Source organism: Ovis aries, chromosome 22 (assembly GCF_016772045.2).
Source record: "Ovis aries strain OAR_USU_Benz2616 breed Rambouillet chromosome 22, ARS-UI_Ramb_v3.0, whole genome shotgun sequence".
Lineage (NCBI taxonomy): Eukaryota > Metazoa > Chordata > Mammalia > Artiodactyla > Bovidae > Ovis > Ovis aries.
Genome location: NC_056075.1, coordinates 11,078,459 through 11,093,446, shown reverse-complemented (window position 1 = coordinate 11,093,446; position 14,988 = coordinate 11,078,459). Strand labels below are relative to the sequence as shown.

The 14,988-nt window shown below is 42.3% G+C and overlaps 1 protein-coding gene across 6 annotated transcripts in view; it reads left to right on the top strand.

Annotated features, from left to right (window-relative positions):
• The window catches only part of PANK1 (pantothenate kinase 1), a 110,993-nt gene that overhangs the window by 86,336 nt on the left and 9,669 nt on the right, over nucleotides 1–14,988 (top strand). For all 6 annotated transcript variants that reach the window (XM_027960488.2, XM_060404948.1, XM_060404946.1 and 3 more), the window contains 2 exons: nucleotides 9,378–9,631; nucleotides 14,310–14,486. In XM_027960488.2, coding sequence (XP_027816289.1) covers nucleotides 9,378–9,631; nucleotides 14,310–14,486 — 431 coding nt within the window. The remainder of the gene's footprint in view (nucleotides 1–9,377; nucleotides 9,632–14,309; nucleotides 14,487–14,988) is intronic.

Sequence of the window (14,988 nt, the reverse complement as noted above, 5' to 3'; positions counted from 1 at the left end):
GACTGAGGCCTGCAGGAAAGACTTTTTATACATCTTACTAAAAATGATTACTTATTTCTACCCATTTGCTCTGTGTCTTTTCTGTTTTATGAATGCCCTTTAAAAGTTTTGCTCACAAACAAAAAATGAAATCTTTGATATTACTTACAGGTAAATTCCTTTATAAATAAGATATAGGCAGTATGGTTCTACATAATAAGAATAGTACCTTATCCTGGGGATATCCTTGGCAGTCCAGTGGTTAAGACTCTGTGATTCTAGTCCAGAGGGTGTGGGTTCAATCCCTGGACAGGGAACTAGGATCCCATATGCCACATGGTGCAGCCAAATAAATAAATAATACCTTATCCTGATGGGCAGCATATTCTGCCTCTGTGTTGCTTATTTAGATTTGACAGAGTTGGCTAAATGGAAGATATGCATGAGTGACGTAGAGTCCTAACTTCCTCTTTATTAAGCAATCTCTGACATCTATGTGTTCCAATTTCCCCATTTCTTTAGTCAAGGTAATCTCTTTATTGTCTAGGTTCATCTGACAGGGAATATAATGAGAAGAAAGAAAAATAATAGAGATAATAGAGAAATGTAAATGAACAGAAGTGTTTGAACATAAAAGAAGGAAGGGTTGAAAGAATCTGGGATTAGTCTTGCCAGAAATTTTATCATTAATGAATAAATTAATAAATCAATGCCTTATTCATTGTATTTAATAAAGCTCTAATGCAGATTTATTTGCACAATCAAAAAGAGCATCATTTATCTCATTGATAAGTAGTTTCTACAAGAGCTAGCAATAGAGCCCTGGAACATTCCCTTCAATCAGATTGATTATATTCAGGTGTTGACTTTTCCTTTTGTGTCCATGTTCCCTACCCAGCAGCAGAATTTGATGCTGCCGCTTACTTAAATGATCCATGGAATCTTTTCTCCACCAAGTTCAGTTCAGTTCAGTTGCTCAGTCATGTCTGACTCTTTGCGAACCCATGGACCGCAGCACACCAGGCCTCCCAATCCGTCACCAACTCCTGGAGTTTACCCAAACTCATGTCCATTGACTCGGTAATGCCATCCAACCATCTCACCCTCTGTCGTCATCCCTTTCTCCTGCCTTCAATCTCTCACAGCATCAGGGTCTTTTCAAATGAGTCAGCTCTTCACATCAGGTGGCCAAAGTATTGGAGTTTCAGCCTCAACATCAGTCCTTCCAATGAACACCCAGGACTGATCTCCCTTAGGATGGACTGGTTGGACTTCCTTGCAGTCCAAGGGATTCTCAAGAGTCTTCTCCAACACCACAATCCAAAAGCATCAATTCTTTGCCACTCAGCCTTCTTTATAGTCCAGCTCTCACATCCATACATGACTACTGGAAAAACCATAGCCTCGACAAGATGGACCTTTGTTGGCAAAGTAATATCTCTACTTTTTAATATGCTGTCTAGCTTGGTCATAACTTTTTTCCCAAGGAGTGTCTTTTAATTTCATGGCTGCAGTCACCATCTGCAGTGATTTTTTGGAGCCCAAAAAAAAAAAGTCAGCCACTGTTTCCACTGTTTCTCCATCTATTTGCCATGAAGTGATGGGACCGGATGCCATGATCTTCGTTTTCTGAATGTTGAGCTTTAAGCCAACTTTTTCACTCTCCTCTTTGGGGCCTAATAATTGAAGAGTTTTGAAACTGAGAAGGTTGAGATCTAGGAGCATGAAAATGAAGTACAGATTCATAAATGAAAAAGCACTGATCCTGCATTCTAATGCTATTTCTGCATTTAACTAGCTGGGTGCCTTTGGATAAATCATGTCCCTCCTGTGAGACTCAGTTTCCTCATCTTCAGAAGGCAGCAGAAGGTGGCTACAAGGATAAGGAAACTAAAGCTAAAGGGCCATGAAGAGGCATTCATAGTGCCCCCTTAGGTGAGAGCTGAGTGTTAGCTCACTTTTGATTCAGCAGATGCTGACCCACTGCTACTGCTATGAGCTCCCCAGATCCCTCAAGATTGCCTGTGTCCCTCTCTTCTAGGGAGCCCGAAGTGAACCAAGGTGACCTAGAGCATGTAAGCAAGCTCCGTCAAAGGCTCTATCCCTCCTCTGGGGTAATGCCCCGGGAGAAAGTTACTCAATTTCTGTTGGTCATGAGCAAGTGTGTTTCTCAAGGTTCTGACTGGAGAAAGGTCATGTCTTATTTAACCAAAAAAAACAAGCCTCTGTCCAGGAGAAATATCAGTAACCTCAGATATGCAGATGACACCACCCTTATGGCAGAAAGTGAAGAACTAAAGAGCCTCTTGATGAACGTGAAAGAGGAGAGTGAAAAAGTTGACTGAAAGCTCAACACTCAGCAAACTAAGATATGGCATCTGGTCCCATCACTTCATGGGAAATAGATGGGGAAACAGTGGCTGACTTTATTTTTCTGGGCTCCAAAATCACTACAGATGGCGAATGCAGCAATGAAATTAAAAGACGCTTACTCCTTGGAAGAAAAATTATGACCAACCTAGACAGCATATTAAAAAGCAGAGACATTACTTTGCCAACAAAGGTCCGTCTAGTCAAGGCTGTGGTTTTTCCAGTAGTCATGTATGGATGTGAGAGTTTGACTATAAGGAAGGCTGAGCAGCAAAGAATTGATGCTTTTGAACTGTGGTATAGGAGAAGACTCTTGAGAATCCCTTGGACTGCAAGGAAATCCAACCAGTCCATCCTAAAGGAGATCAGTCCTGGGTGTTCATTGGAAGGACTGATGTTGAGGCTGAAACTCCAATACTTTGGCCACCTGGTGCAAAGAGCTGACTCATTTGAAAAGACCCTGATGCTGGGAAAGATTGAGGGCAGGAGGAGAAGGGGACGACAGAGGATGAGGTAGTTAGATGGCATCATCAACTCGATGGACATGGGTTTGTGTGGACTCTGGGAGTTGGTGATGGACAGGGAGGCCAGGCGTCCTGCAGTTCATGGAGTCACAAAGAGTCGGACATGACTGAGCAACTGAACTGAACTGAACTGTTCCTTCAGGCTGCTGGAGCCTAATAAACAGATTGGTGCAGGGAGCAAGTCTAGAGTACTTGCCAACAGTCCAGCCATCTATAAAAGAAAGTATCAATATACTTTGGAGTTTCAGCCTCAACATCAGTCCTTCCAATGAACACCCAGGACTGATCTCCCTTTTTTCTCACTCACAAAACATATTTGAAATTCAACTCTTTCGGGTCTCTCTTAGCTCTCCTGTGTAAGGAGCAAAGAGCCCCTAGTGTGATCTGTAGTTCAGAGTCAACCATTTTATATGCAGATTGTTCTTACGCTTAGTAAGATAACCTTTTCTGCCATTTCCAGTATGACTTATAGAGCCAGTGTCAGCAAAAGCACCTTGGAAAGTGTGGGGTATCATACAGATGTATTTTTATTCATTTTGTGAAAAACAACTTGGTGACTTATTTCTCAAGGGCAGGAGAGTGATATAATGGGGTAGGTCCATAGCATACTCCCATAGAGAGCAGGCATGAAACCTCCTGGGATGTTTTTTTTCAGATTTATGAACATACATATGTATGTATGAATGCATTTATTTATTTATTTTTTCATTCATTCAGCTATTTATTTAGTTACTTTGAAGGTTTATTGTATTGAAGTCTAGTTGATTTCCTAGTTGAATCTAATTGAATCCACCTGCAATACAGGAGACCCTGGTTCAGTTCCTGGGTTGGGAAGATCCCCTGGAGAAGGGATAGGCTACCCACTCCAGTATGGGGCCTCCCTTCCGGCTCAGCTGGTAAAGAATCTGCCTGCAATGCGGGAGACCTGGGTTCAATCCCTGGGTTGGGAAGATCCCCTGGAGAAGGGAAAGGTTACCCACTCCAGTATTCTGGCCTGGAGAATTCCATAGACTATATATAGTCCATGGGGTCGCCAAGAGTCAGACATGAGTGAGTGACTTTCATTGGTTGATTTACAATTGTGTGTTAATTTCTGCTGTACAGCAGAAAGGTTCTCTGTATAGATACACATATACAGCTTCTTTTTCATATTCTTTTCCATTATGTTTTGTCAGAGGATACTGACAATAGCTCCCTGTGTTATACAGTAGCACCTTCTTGTTTAGCCTCAGTTCAGTTCAGTTCAGTCGCTCAGTCGTGTCCGACTCTTTGCGATCCCATGAATCGCAGCACGCCAGGCCTTTTATATATAATAATTTTTGCTTTTTAGTTATTTTTGACAGAGGGAAGCACAAAAGGACAACCTCTTCCAATTGTATCCTCAATATGTCTTGTGCTTATAATCCTTTTTTTTTTTTTTTTTTTTTCTAATTTCAGCATACAGGGACTCACTGAATTCCTTTGAGAAATTAGAGCCTTCAGTTTGGAAATGGGTTTCCAAATGTATCTCAGCTTAAGAAGACTGAATTATTTTACCTCTTGTATAAGTTGTATAACTCATGTCTAACTCATCTTTCCAAGGCATTTTCACACAGCCATCTCATTGGGTTCTTGAAAAGAGCCCTGCAAGTTAACTAGGGCAGCTGGTACTGGGGAGAGTTTGTGATTTTATTGAAGGCCTGTTGTCACTGTACTGTGGTATGATCATGCATTCATAGCAGCTCTTCAGCTCCAACATCTGTGTGGTCGCAGGACCAGCAGCATCTGGATCACTTGGGATATTGTCAGACAGGCAATCAGAAACTCTGGGAGTGGGGGCCCAGCAATCTGATTTAACAAAGCCTCCAGGTGTTCTGATGGTACCTAAAATTTGAGAATCCGCATTGCACCCATGCTTGCTTGGGTGACTCTGGGAATGGGTAAAACGGAATTAGTTTATCATAGTAATAACTTGAAGAAAAGTTTTTTTGGTTTTTTGGTTTTTTTTTTTGCTTTATTTCTTCCCTTATCCCCATCATTTGCAGAGTTTGAGTCTTAGGGCTAATTTTGATTTCTTGTTTTTAAGTTTGGGGAATAGTTTAAACTTCATGATTTAAGAACTGGCAGAACTCACACTTTCTTTTCTTCTTGGCTGCACTATGCGGCATGGGGGATCATAGTTCCCCATCAGGGACTGAGCCTGGTGCCCACTGCAGTGGAAGTGAAGGGTTTAACTGTTGGACTGCCAGGAAGTCCTGCAAATCATATTTTTTGAAAGTGCTAAGGAGAGTTGCACGCAGTGGTGTGCTGGAGTCGGCTCCTGTTGGCTCATGAGAACCCACTGTGTCTTCCCAGCTTTGTGCTTCGTGACATTGTGTTGGCAGCTTGAAGCTGGCCATGGTGGGAGTGATGATACAACTGAAATTGGTAGATGCTATAAACCCGGGCTTTTGCTCCCAGAGAGCTAATTGTTAAACATTTACCAACACACCTTGGTGACAAGGTTATGTTCACTTTAGCTGAAGCTTCATCTGCATATTCGCTGCATCTGATACTTCAGATCTACCATCATCTAAGACCCATTATAGAGATCACCATTAAGAATACGTATAAAATTCATAGGAATTTACTGCCTATTAGTGGGAAGTCAGATGTAGCTCACAGCTGTTATGGTGCCCTTCTACGTATAGATATATATTTAATTCAAACTAGCTTCCAGCATTTAAAAATTGGAAGTTTCACGTAAAAACCTAGATTTCTGACTCTTGAGAAATCTGATCATTTGGCAACGTTGAGCCCCCATTATCACGTGGGCTGCAGTGAATTTTAAACACGTGTGCATTGCCTTGTGTGCCACGATCCCCATCCTTCCATCACTTGAACAGAAGTCAAGTCCCTTGTTTAATCAAGGGACTTTACTCCGTTACTGGCTCCTGCAGCATTTGTTTTTGTTTACCCCCACTATAAAGAAGACTAAGTCCCAAAAAAAAGAGCGTTTCTCTGTAGCTGTGATCTGAACATTCTATCCAAGTAATGATTTGACTCATGGCTTTACACTTGGGAGCCTGTCCTATTTCCTGGATGAGAAAAACCTTCGAGGGAGGTCTCCATAGGTCTCAATGAAAGTGACTAATATTTCTGTTTCTCAGTGGGGAGGTGCCTGACCTCAGGCTTCAGAAATATCCATCATACTGTTGAACCTATTTGCAGGGCAGGAATAGTGAAGAAGACGTAGAGAATGGACTTGTGGGGAGGAAGGAGAGGGTGGCACCAACTGGGAGAGCAGCACTGACGTAAATACACTGCCACGCACAGAAGAGCCAGCTAGTGGCAGGCAGCTCCGCAGTGCAGGAGCTCAGCTCAGTGCAGAGCTGAGCTGAGCTCTGTGCCAACCTAGAGGGGTGGGAGGAATGGAGGAAGGAGGCTGAAGAGGAAGGGAAAGCAATATAGGTGATTCACGTTGTTGTACAGCAGAAACCAGCGCAACATTGTAAAGCAGTTATACTCCAATGGAAAAATAAATAAAAACAAATACCCATCCCTCAGTGAAGTGCTATAGAAGAGATGTCTGTTTGCAGATAGCACATTATTTGAAAGTGATTTTGAGGGGAAAGTTGAGATCTTTCCTTTCAGAGCAAAGTCGCATGCTTTATATGCCTTAACAGGTTTTTCTTTTTCCTGAGCAGTTTCAGGACATCTCCTGGACACACTTTGTTCACGTTTGTGGTGTTAGTTCTGGGCATGGCTTTCAATACTGTTGATGGACCTCTGATTAATTTTTAAGCAGGTTAACCTATGGCCCCAAGACTGGCTGATGGAATTGCTACTCTTCAGTGTGGGGTGATTTAAGAGGGGACAACTTTCCCTGTTCTATTTAAGAAATGTTTATTAAGCCATTGTAACGGACAGGCCTTTGAGCATGGTGCACAGGGGCACCCAGTGAACCAAAAAGCAAGCCAGAACATGACCCTTGCTGTGAGTGCGATGGAAGATGTGGATAGAGCTGAGGAGTCTGGGAGGAAGAGAAGACAGGGTTTACACGGCTATGTATCACTATAGCGTTTAGATCTCCAGATGGTCTTCAGTTCAGATCAGTCGCTCAGTCGTGTCCGACTCTTTGCGACCCCATGAATCGCAGCACGCCAGGCCTCCCTGTTCATCACCATCTCCCGGAGTTCACTCAGACTCACGTCCATTGAGTCCGTGATGCCATCCAGCCATCTCATCCTCGGTTGTCCCCTTCTCCTCCTGCCCCCAATCCCTCCCAGCATCAGAGTTTTTTCCAGTGAGTCAACTCTTCTCATGAGGTGGCCAAAGTACTGGAGTTTCAGCTTTAGCATCATTCCTTCCAAAGAAACCCCAGGGTTGATCTCCTTCAGAATGGACTGGTTAGATCTCCTTGCAGTCCAAGGGACTCTCAGGAGTCTTCTCCAACACCACAGTTCAAAAGCATCAGTTCTTCGGCGCTCAGCCAGATGGTCTTACACCTCTAGTATTACCCCCGAACACATGAATCATGATATGCATCTCACCCAGAATTTCACTTGGTGGAAAATGAAATGTTCAGGATCATTTGATAAATTTGCTTTTTATCATCATGTGTTATTTAGAATGCTTTTTCCTGTATATAAAGAAAACGTCCACCATCTTGCTAGCCACCTATTCTAATTCTGCTCTGCAGATAAAGCTTCAGTAGATTTTGTTGTCTGGAGCAGTGAGATGACAAAAAGTCCAAAATTTCCTTCTAGCTATTAACTTTCAGAATGAAGATGATGCTTTGTGGGCAATATATCTAAGTATAGTACTCGTGGAGGTGGTTTCCAGATCCCAGAAGCAGGACTCATTATGAATGAAGACAGGAGAAGAACAGCAAGCCATTTGCTAGTTGTGCCACTTAGGGAAAGTTACTTCAGGTCTATGAGCCTCAAACATAGCATTAGGATAATGATACCTCTTCACAGGATTTTTGTGAGAACTAAATGATCTAGTATAAGGGTTGGGCATATAGTAAACAATAAATACTAGTTATTATTTTCTTAAAGAGATTTTTAAACATTTAAATTAGACCCTATAAATTATCTTCCATTGTTGATTCAGTTTCATGTTGGTGAATATTAGATTGTTTTCTTTTTTTTCTGGACCAGCAGTAATATCACTCTTCAGGACCATGAATAAACTTTTGAGGATGCAAAGTACCCATTGCCTGCTAAGGCTAGCCCTCAGTTGACTCATTCCCCTTTTCTTTTCCCCCCCAGTACCTAGGAGAAAAGGAGGTTTTTTCCTCAGGAGCATGAAAGGACACTCTGGGACTACCTAAGCTATTAGTAAAAGAGTCACTGTTTTTCAGGTCCTTTGTACTTGCCAAGCCATGTGTAAGCATTTTGTTTTATTTTATTTTTTAAGATATTTATTTGTTTGGCTGCTCCGGGCCTTAGTTGCAGCACATGGGACCTTTATTTATGACATTTGAACTCTTAGTTCCCTGACCAGGGATCAAACCTGGGCCCCCATGCACAGAGAGGGCAGAGTGTTAGCCACTGGACCACCAGAGACGTCCCAGCATTTTATATGTTATTATCATGTAGCCTTCACAACACTATGCTGTGGGTATCATCCCCATTTTACAGAGGAGGAAACTGAGGCTTGAGACGTTAAGGAACTAGCCCCACATCCCTCAATTAGCTAAGTGTTAGAGCTAGCATTCAAAGTCAGGCCCCTCTAACTCCAAAGCCTGGCGCCTAGGAAAAGGAGAGCTGGGCTATTTGGGCTCAAAGGAGATTGTCCCCAGCCCAGGTTCACGTGCCTCCCTCAAGACTGTGTATCTTTTCAAGGAAGTGTAGAAGTCTTTCTGCTTCCAGAACATTCTCACTCTCTTCACCCCATGGTATGCTGGATTAGTTTCCTGTGGCTGCTATAACAAATCACCACCCTTCTAGCGGCTTAAAGCCACAGAAATGTATTCAGTCACAGTTCTGGAGGCCAGAAAGACGAAATCAGGGTGTTGCTAGGACCACACTTGCTTCAGAGACTCTTGGGCAGAACCCATGTTTTGCCTCTTCTGGCGTCTGGTGGCTGCTGGCATTCCTGGCCTGTCAGGCAGCCCTGCAGTCTCTGCCTTCTGTCTTCATGTGGCCTTCTCCCCTGCGTCCATCCAGTCTTCCCTGTGTCTTATCAGGAAGTTGTCCATGGACTTAGGGCTACCCAGATAACCCAGGATGCTCTCTTCATCTCAGGATCCTTAATTTAATTACATATGCAAAGACCTTATTTCCAAATAAGGTTACAGTCGCAGGTTCTGAAAACTAAGATATGGGCATATCTTAGGGGCAAGCATTTAACCCACCCCACATGCTAGTGGCTGGTTTTCCACTGGAATGACTGAGTCTCCACAAGATTTCCCAATGCGGTGCTAGAAGAATGTTTCCATGCCTTTCACGTTCATGACACATTAAGACCAAAGAAAAGAACCCAGGACATCCCCTGAGGTGGTGACAGTCTCCCTCCCATGGGCTTGTTCTCTTTCAGATTGCTGACCTGCAGCTCCACAAACTGGACGAACTGGACTGTCTGATTCAGGGCCTGCTTTACGTCGACTCCATTGGCTTCAACGGCAAGCCGGAATGTTACTACTTTGAAAATCCCACAAATCCCGAATTGTGTCAGAAAAAGCCGTACTGCCTGGATAACCCGTACCCTATGTTGCTGGTGAACATGGGCTCAGGTGTCAGCATCCTAGCCGTGTACTCCAAGGACAACTATAAAAGAGTTACAGGGACCAGGTAAATGCGGTTTCCACTAGGAGAACCTGTCTGTGCTTATTAAACCCGGGCCTCTTCCTTAAAGACCAGTTTCTGAAAAGGTTACATATATTGAATACATTTTTAAAAGAAAGATCTTACCTCCTCAACCAATCAAAAAGGATTTATTGGATGTGTTATACAGGGTGATTGATAGAAAGGTTAATAAAACACAGCTCTTGCTCTGGGGAAACTGGTCAGGTGCGGGAAAAGGGTCACACAACCCAGAAGCCAGGTGGAAGGATGTTTGTGATGGTCAGAGGGCTGCAGAGAAACCCTTCCTTTGGAACTACCTTGGTGCCTAGCACAGGAAGAATTGCTTGAAATAATGTCATCCCAATCAGTGAGCCAGACTGTTTACAGTGCTTTTTACCCTCAGATAAATGCTCCCGCTGCAAACTGGAATAGTCAGCACACCTCACAGGGAATTTGGAAGTACAGTGGATAGGCTAACAGCCCTGTGACGGCAGTGGGGTGGAGTGAGTGTTTCTTTGTGTGTACACACCCTATGGGCACCTGGGCTCAGCTTCCGGTTAATGGGGATTCAACACGGAGCGAAGATACAGGGTCAGAAGTCTTTGAGAGATCATAGTGTAAACAGAATTACAAGGGTTTTCTTTACTTGTAAGAGGATTAGAATGAGGTTTCTTATTGGACCACAAGAACCCATTTTTGGAGGAACAGTTTAAGGAGCTAGCACTGTGGGACATGTGCTTTGAGACATGATGTTGAAAGTGTTGTTTTTGATAGACAAAGATATCATGTAACTCCCCTGAGCCTCAGTATCCTTGTTTGTGCCACAAAGCGAGTTGTTTCTTAATTTGTACCTGCCTCTCCAGTACTGACATTCTGTAATCCTACTCACGCATAAGGAGGTGAGCACTGCTTTTCTCCTGTATTAACATGACTTGTCTGCATAAATCAATGGTTCGCCACTGGGGAAGGGAAGATTGAGCCCCTCAGGGGAGGGAGGTTTGGCAATGTTTGAAGACATTGTTTTTTGATTTTCACAACTGGAGATTCAGTGATACTGGCATCTAGTGACCAAGGGTATTGCTAACTATCCTACAATAGCTCCCTACAGCAAGAACGTGTCAAGTCCCAAATGTCAACAGTTGGTGGTATAAGGAAACCCTGGTACACACATCCTGACTGATCCTGCTTTGTGTGTGTGTAAACTGCCTCCGGACAACACATTCTTACTAAGAATACAGCACTAAGCTGAAGAATCACAACTAATGAGGCCCCATAGCCTCATTAGACCTGTCAGAAGTATCAGAGACAAGTAAATATTTTGGCTAGGCTGGGTTTACCTGAAGAGAGTGATCTCCTGAGAAAGGTATAATCTTCAACTACAGACTTCCTCCCAAAAGGGGCCATCGAATTGGTACAGCTAGTCCCAAGGTAACAACAAGCTAACCGTTGTCCACAATTAGAGATATTTATAGTTTTGTTGATTAACACTAAACAAAGTCACGATTTATATCACAGGTACATGCTCTCAACCTTGGAGGTTCCAAGGATCTGGTTGTCTTTGAATAATGAGCCAAACTGTGATGTTGGTATCTGGTATATGTGCAGTAATGCCTATAAATTCCAATGACTGGTAGATGCTGGTTAATGACCAGTGCTTTGCAATCAGCGAATACTGTTTGGATGTCCAAGCTTTCTGACAAGCTCCCTTTAGCCAGTAGTTTTGGAAAGGTATTGCAGGAGACTGAAGGTTATGAGAGAGCCCTTTCCAAGGCTGCCACAGGCTGGGGAGGGGAACGAAATATCAAGTCTCTGGACCCCAGGTCTTCTTTGTCCAACCAGTTATTCTGCCAAAGGTTTTTTGTTTTGTTTTTGATCCAAGTTACAAAACCACTTATCTATAAACTATAGGCATACCTCAGAGAAATTGCAGGATCAGTTCCAGACTGCTGCAGTAAAGCCAGTATCACAATAAAGCGGATCACATAAATCTTTTGGTTTCCCAGTGCATTGAAAAGTTGTGTTTACACTATACTGCAGTCTATTAATTAATTGCACAATGATACTATGTTTAAAAATACATATATATACCTTGATTAAAAACTTTTATTCCTAAAAAATGCTAACCATAATCTAAGCCTTCAGCAAGTCATAATCCTTTTATAATAGTAATTCCAGAGATCACAGATGAATAATTTTACTGCATCCTAGATGCGTAGCAACATTTCATTTCTGTTGACACAACTCCAATTATAGCAGTCAATGAAAAAAAAAAAAGCAGAACTTAACAGCTTATATTGTTAGAATGTGTGATCTATGAAAAGAGGAAAGTAGAGACTTTTCAAGCTTCAGTGAAATGACCAGTGCAGCTTATTTCATCCTTTTGGAATCTATTTTAAGGGCATGAGCATTCATGTAATTGGATTCTCTTAGTTTCTCCCTGAAATTCCTCACTACACCTTTGTTGGGTTTTTTAAAAAAAGAATGATGTTTCGGTCTCTGATTGGCTGAGGATTTTGCTATGTGTCTGCTGAAACAAACATGCATCTGATGATGAGCGAGAGAATCACTAGACTGGATAACGGGGGGCAGGCTGAGGATGTTAATAAAGTGCTCTTCCGCGACTGCACATTCTTCCCTCCCACCTGCAGCGTCCCAGCTGTGCCAACGCATGCTTGCCTTCCCCATTCAGCACCGACTCTTTGTCAGTCACCTGTCATTTTCCAGTCATACAAAACCCTCGTCCCTTTTCACTCATACCAACACATCAGATGATGAGTTGCCTTCTTTCTAAGTCAGCCAGTGCCTTTAAGTGCTTATATGTTTGGAGTCAGTTGCTGAACACCTTGAGGAATACAAATACCTGATTTCAAAGACAGGATATTAGTGTGGATGAAAGGTAGAAACTAGAAATGGGAGCTAAGCTTTATTTATATAAATATATATATATAAAAACACGCGCGCACACACACACACATATACACACACTTACAGAGAGAAAACAAGACAAATTCATGTCACACAAGCCCAAAAGTGTTCCCATTAAACCATGCTAGCTATGTGAGGCAGACTAAAAACTAACAACATCTCACGATGCACCATGTTAAATGTAAATAAGCACAAACTTTCTTAGAGGAAATCCAAAATTTCTGCTGCTACTGAGTTGTCAAGGCGGTAATGCCCGTGGAGCTCCTTTTGTCCTCATGGTACTGCACCTGCAGTTTGGATAGCTGTGACTGGTGCCTAACTACCTAATTTGCTACGAAGACACATCATTTCAATCAAGTATGTATTTTTGTAAGAATCACTATTTAAGAAATACTACAGTTATACCTTAGATGTAAATTCTAAAGAACTGTGTGTCTATAATCTGCTACCTTTTTGGTAACAACTTTTTGACAATAAATATAGTTTACCCTAAGTTTTCTCTTTTTTTTTTAGATTTAAGTTTTGAAAATAACCTCAATCTCAATTTGAATTTTCTCTTAAAAGCCAGTATCCAAACACATATGGAATCCCCAGGGCTGGCAGTTCTTGGAATTTCAGAACAGACCGATACACTTTTACTCTTCTGTAAACAGAGAGTAAGGCCCATTCATGGCCATATCAGTGCTCTTCTCTGCCAGGCGCTCACTGCTGACAGTTTTATTCTGAATCTGCTTTTCTTCCCCTCAAATAACTTTGATATTAATATACAATTGAGTTCCCTCTCAACTATCATGATTGGTTTCGAATTTTGTCTCAAAAGACTGTTGTAGAGGAATTCCCTGCACCCCCGCCCCCACAAAAAAAAAAAAAAAAAAAAAGCTTTTAAAACATGGTTCAAGCACTGAGACCGTTTTAAGATCTCTGTTACTATTTTTTGACTATCGGATGGTAAGTAAAATACTAATAATCTTTTCCAAAGTTTACTAGAAAAAAAATCAAATATGAGATCCATCAATTGTTTCCTTTTTGAAATTTCTGAGAACCTTCAGTGACATTACTTCTGCTGGAGAAGCAAGGCCAGAGGAAAGATACAGCTTTGGGACTGGCTATTCCTGGCAGAGTCCCTGTTCAGTTTTGTTCTCATAGAGTCTATCTCTCTAGATTTGAACTATGCTGCATGTATACACAGTTTCTAAATATTTGTATTTAGCTACATATTTTTTTTTTTAATAGCAATCATTTCTCTGGTTATTTGCCGCTTTCACACCACCCAAACTGGAGAAGGAAATGGCAACCCACTCCAGTGTTCTTGCCTGGAGAATCCCAGGGACAGCAGAGCCTGGTGGGCTGCTGTCTACGGGGTCGCACAGAGTCGGACACGACTAAAGCGACTTAGCAGCAGCAGCAGCAGCAGCTCATGATTTGGCCCCATTTTCTAGGTGGGACGATTGCATGAAGCACTTAGGTCAGCGGCTGGTTGAAGGTCTCACAACGGAAATCAGTGAGAGTCTTTCTCTGGGTTTTGTCCTTAAACTTCAGGGCAAGTTTCCCTTGATGTTTCTTTTAGTCTCTGCCCTCTTTTTTTTTTCCAATCCAATCTACCCTAAAAGCTCTTTTTCACCCAGCACTTTAATTCAAGTGCCCCTTAGTTTTCCTGCTGTTTTTATTCACCCGCATTAGTGATCTTGATATAGTTGGGGACTTGGACGGGCAAAGTCTTCCAGTAAAACTTAAAAAATAAACCTTATTGTTCCTTCAGTCTTGGAGGTGGAACATTCCTAGGCCTTTGTTGCTTGCTGACTGGTTGTGAGACCTTTGAAGAAGCTCTGGAAATGGCAGCTAAAGGCGACAGCACCAATGTTGATAAGCTGGTGAAGGACATTTACGGAGGAGACTATGAACGGTTTGGCCTTCAAGGATCTGCGGTAGCATCAAGGTAGAGACTAAGTAGCTAGGAGCACTAGTGATTAAACGCAAGGCAGTCTCTCCACCCTGGCTGCTCATTTAGTTCTTTGTGTTGTTGTTTTTTTTTTTAATGTCAACCTACCAGCGTGGTGCAAGGATCTATGGTATTGGAGCTCAGACTTGATCTCCTGCCCTTGATGAAGCGCTGAGATGTTTAGCTTTGGATACCTGTGCTTAAAATAAGGCAGCTTTGAAAGAAGGTTCTGGAAAACTGCAACAGTTTCCCCTGCTCCATTCTTGTCCAGATATCTAGAGGCATTAAAAAAAATTTTTTTCCCCATTAATAGCCATGCTACTTTGCCCCTATTAAGAAAAGGGCAGCCAATCATCCATATGGTAATCCTGTCAGCTTGTAAACCATGATAGCTAAATCAGGTCATTTGAGCTTGATCAGAGTTATGCATAAAACTCTCCGCTACTTTGGTGGAAGCATGGGGCCTGCCTGAGGATGATTTTGAACACTCGCTAATATT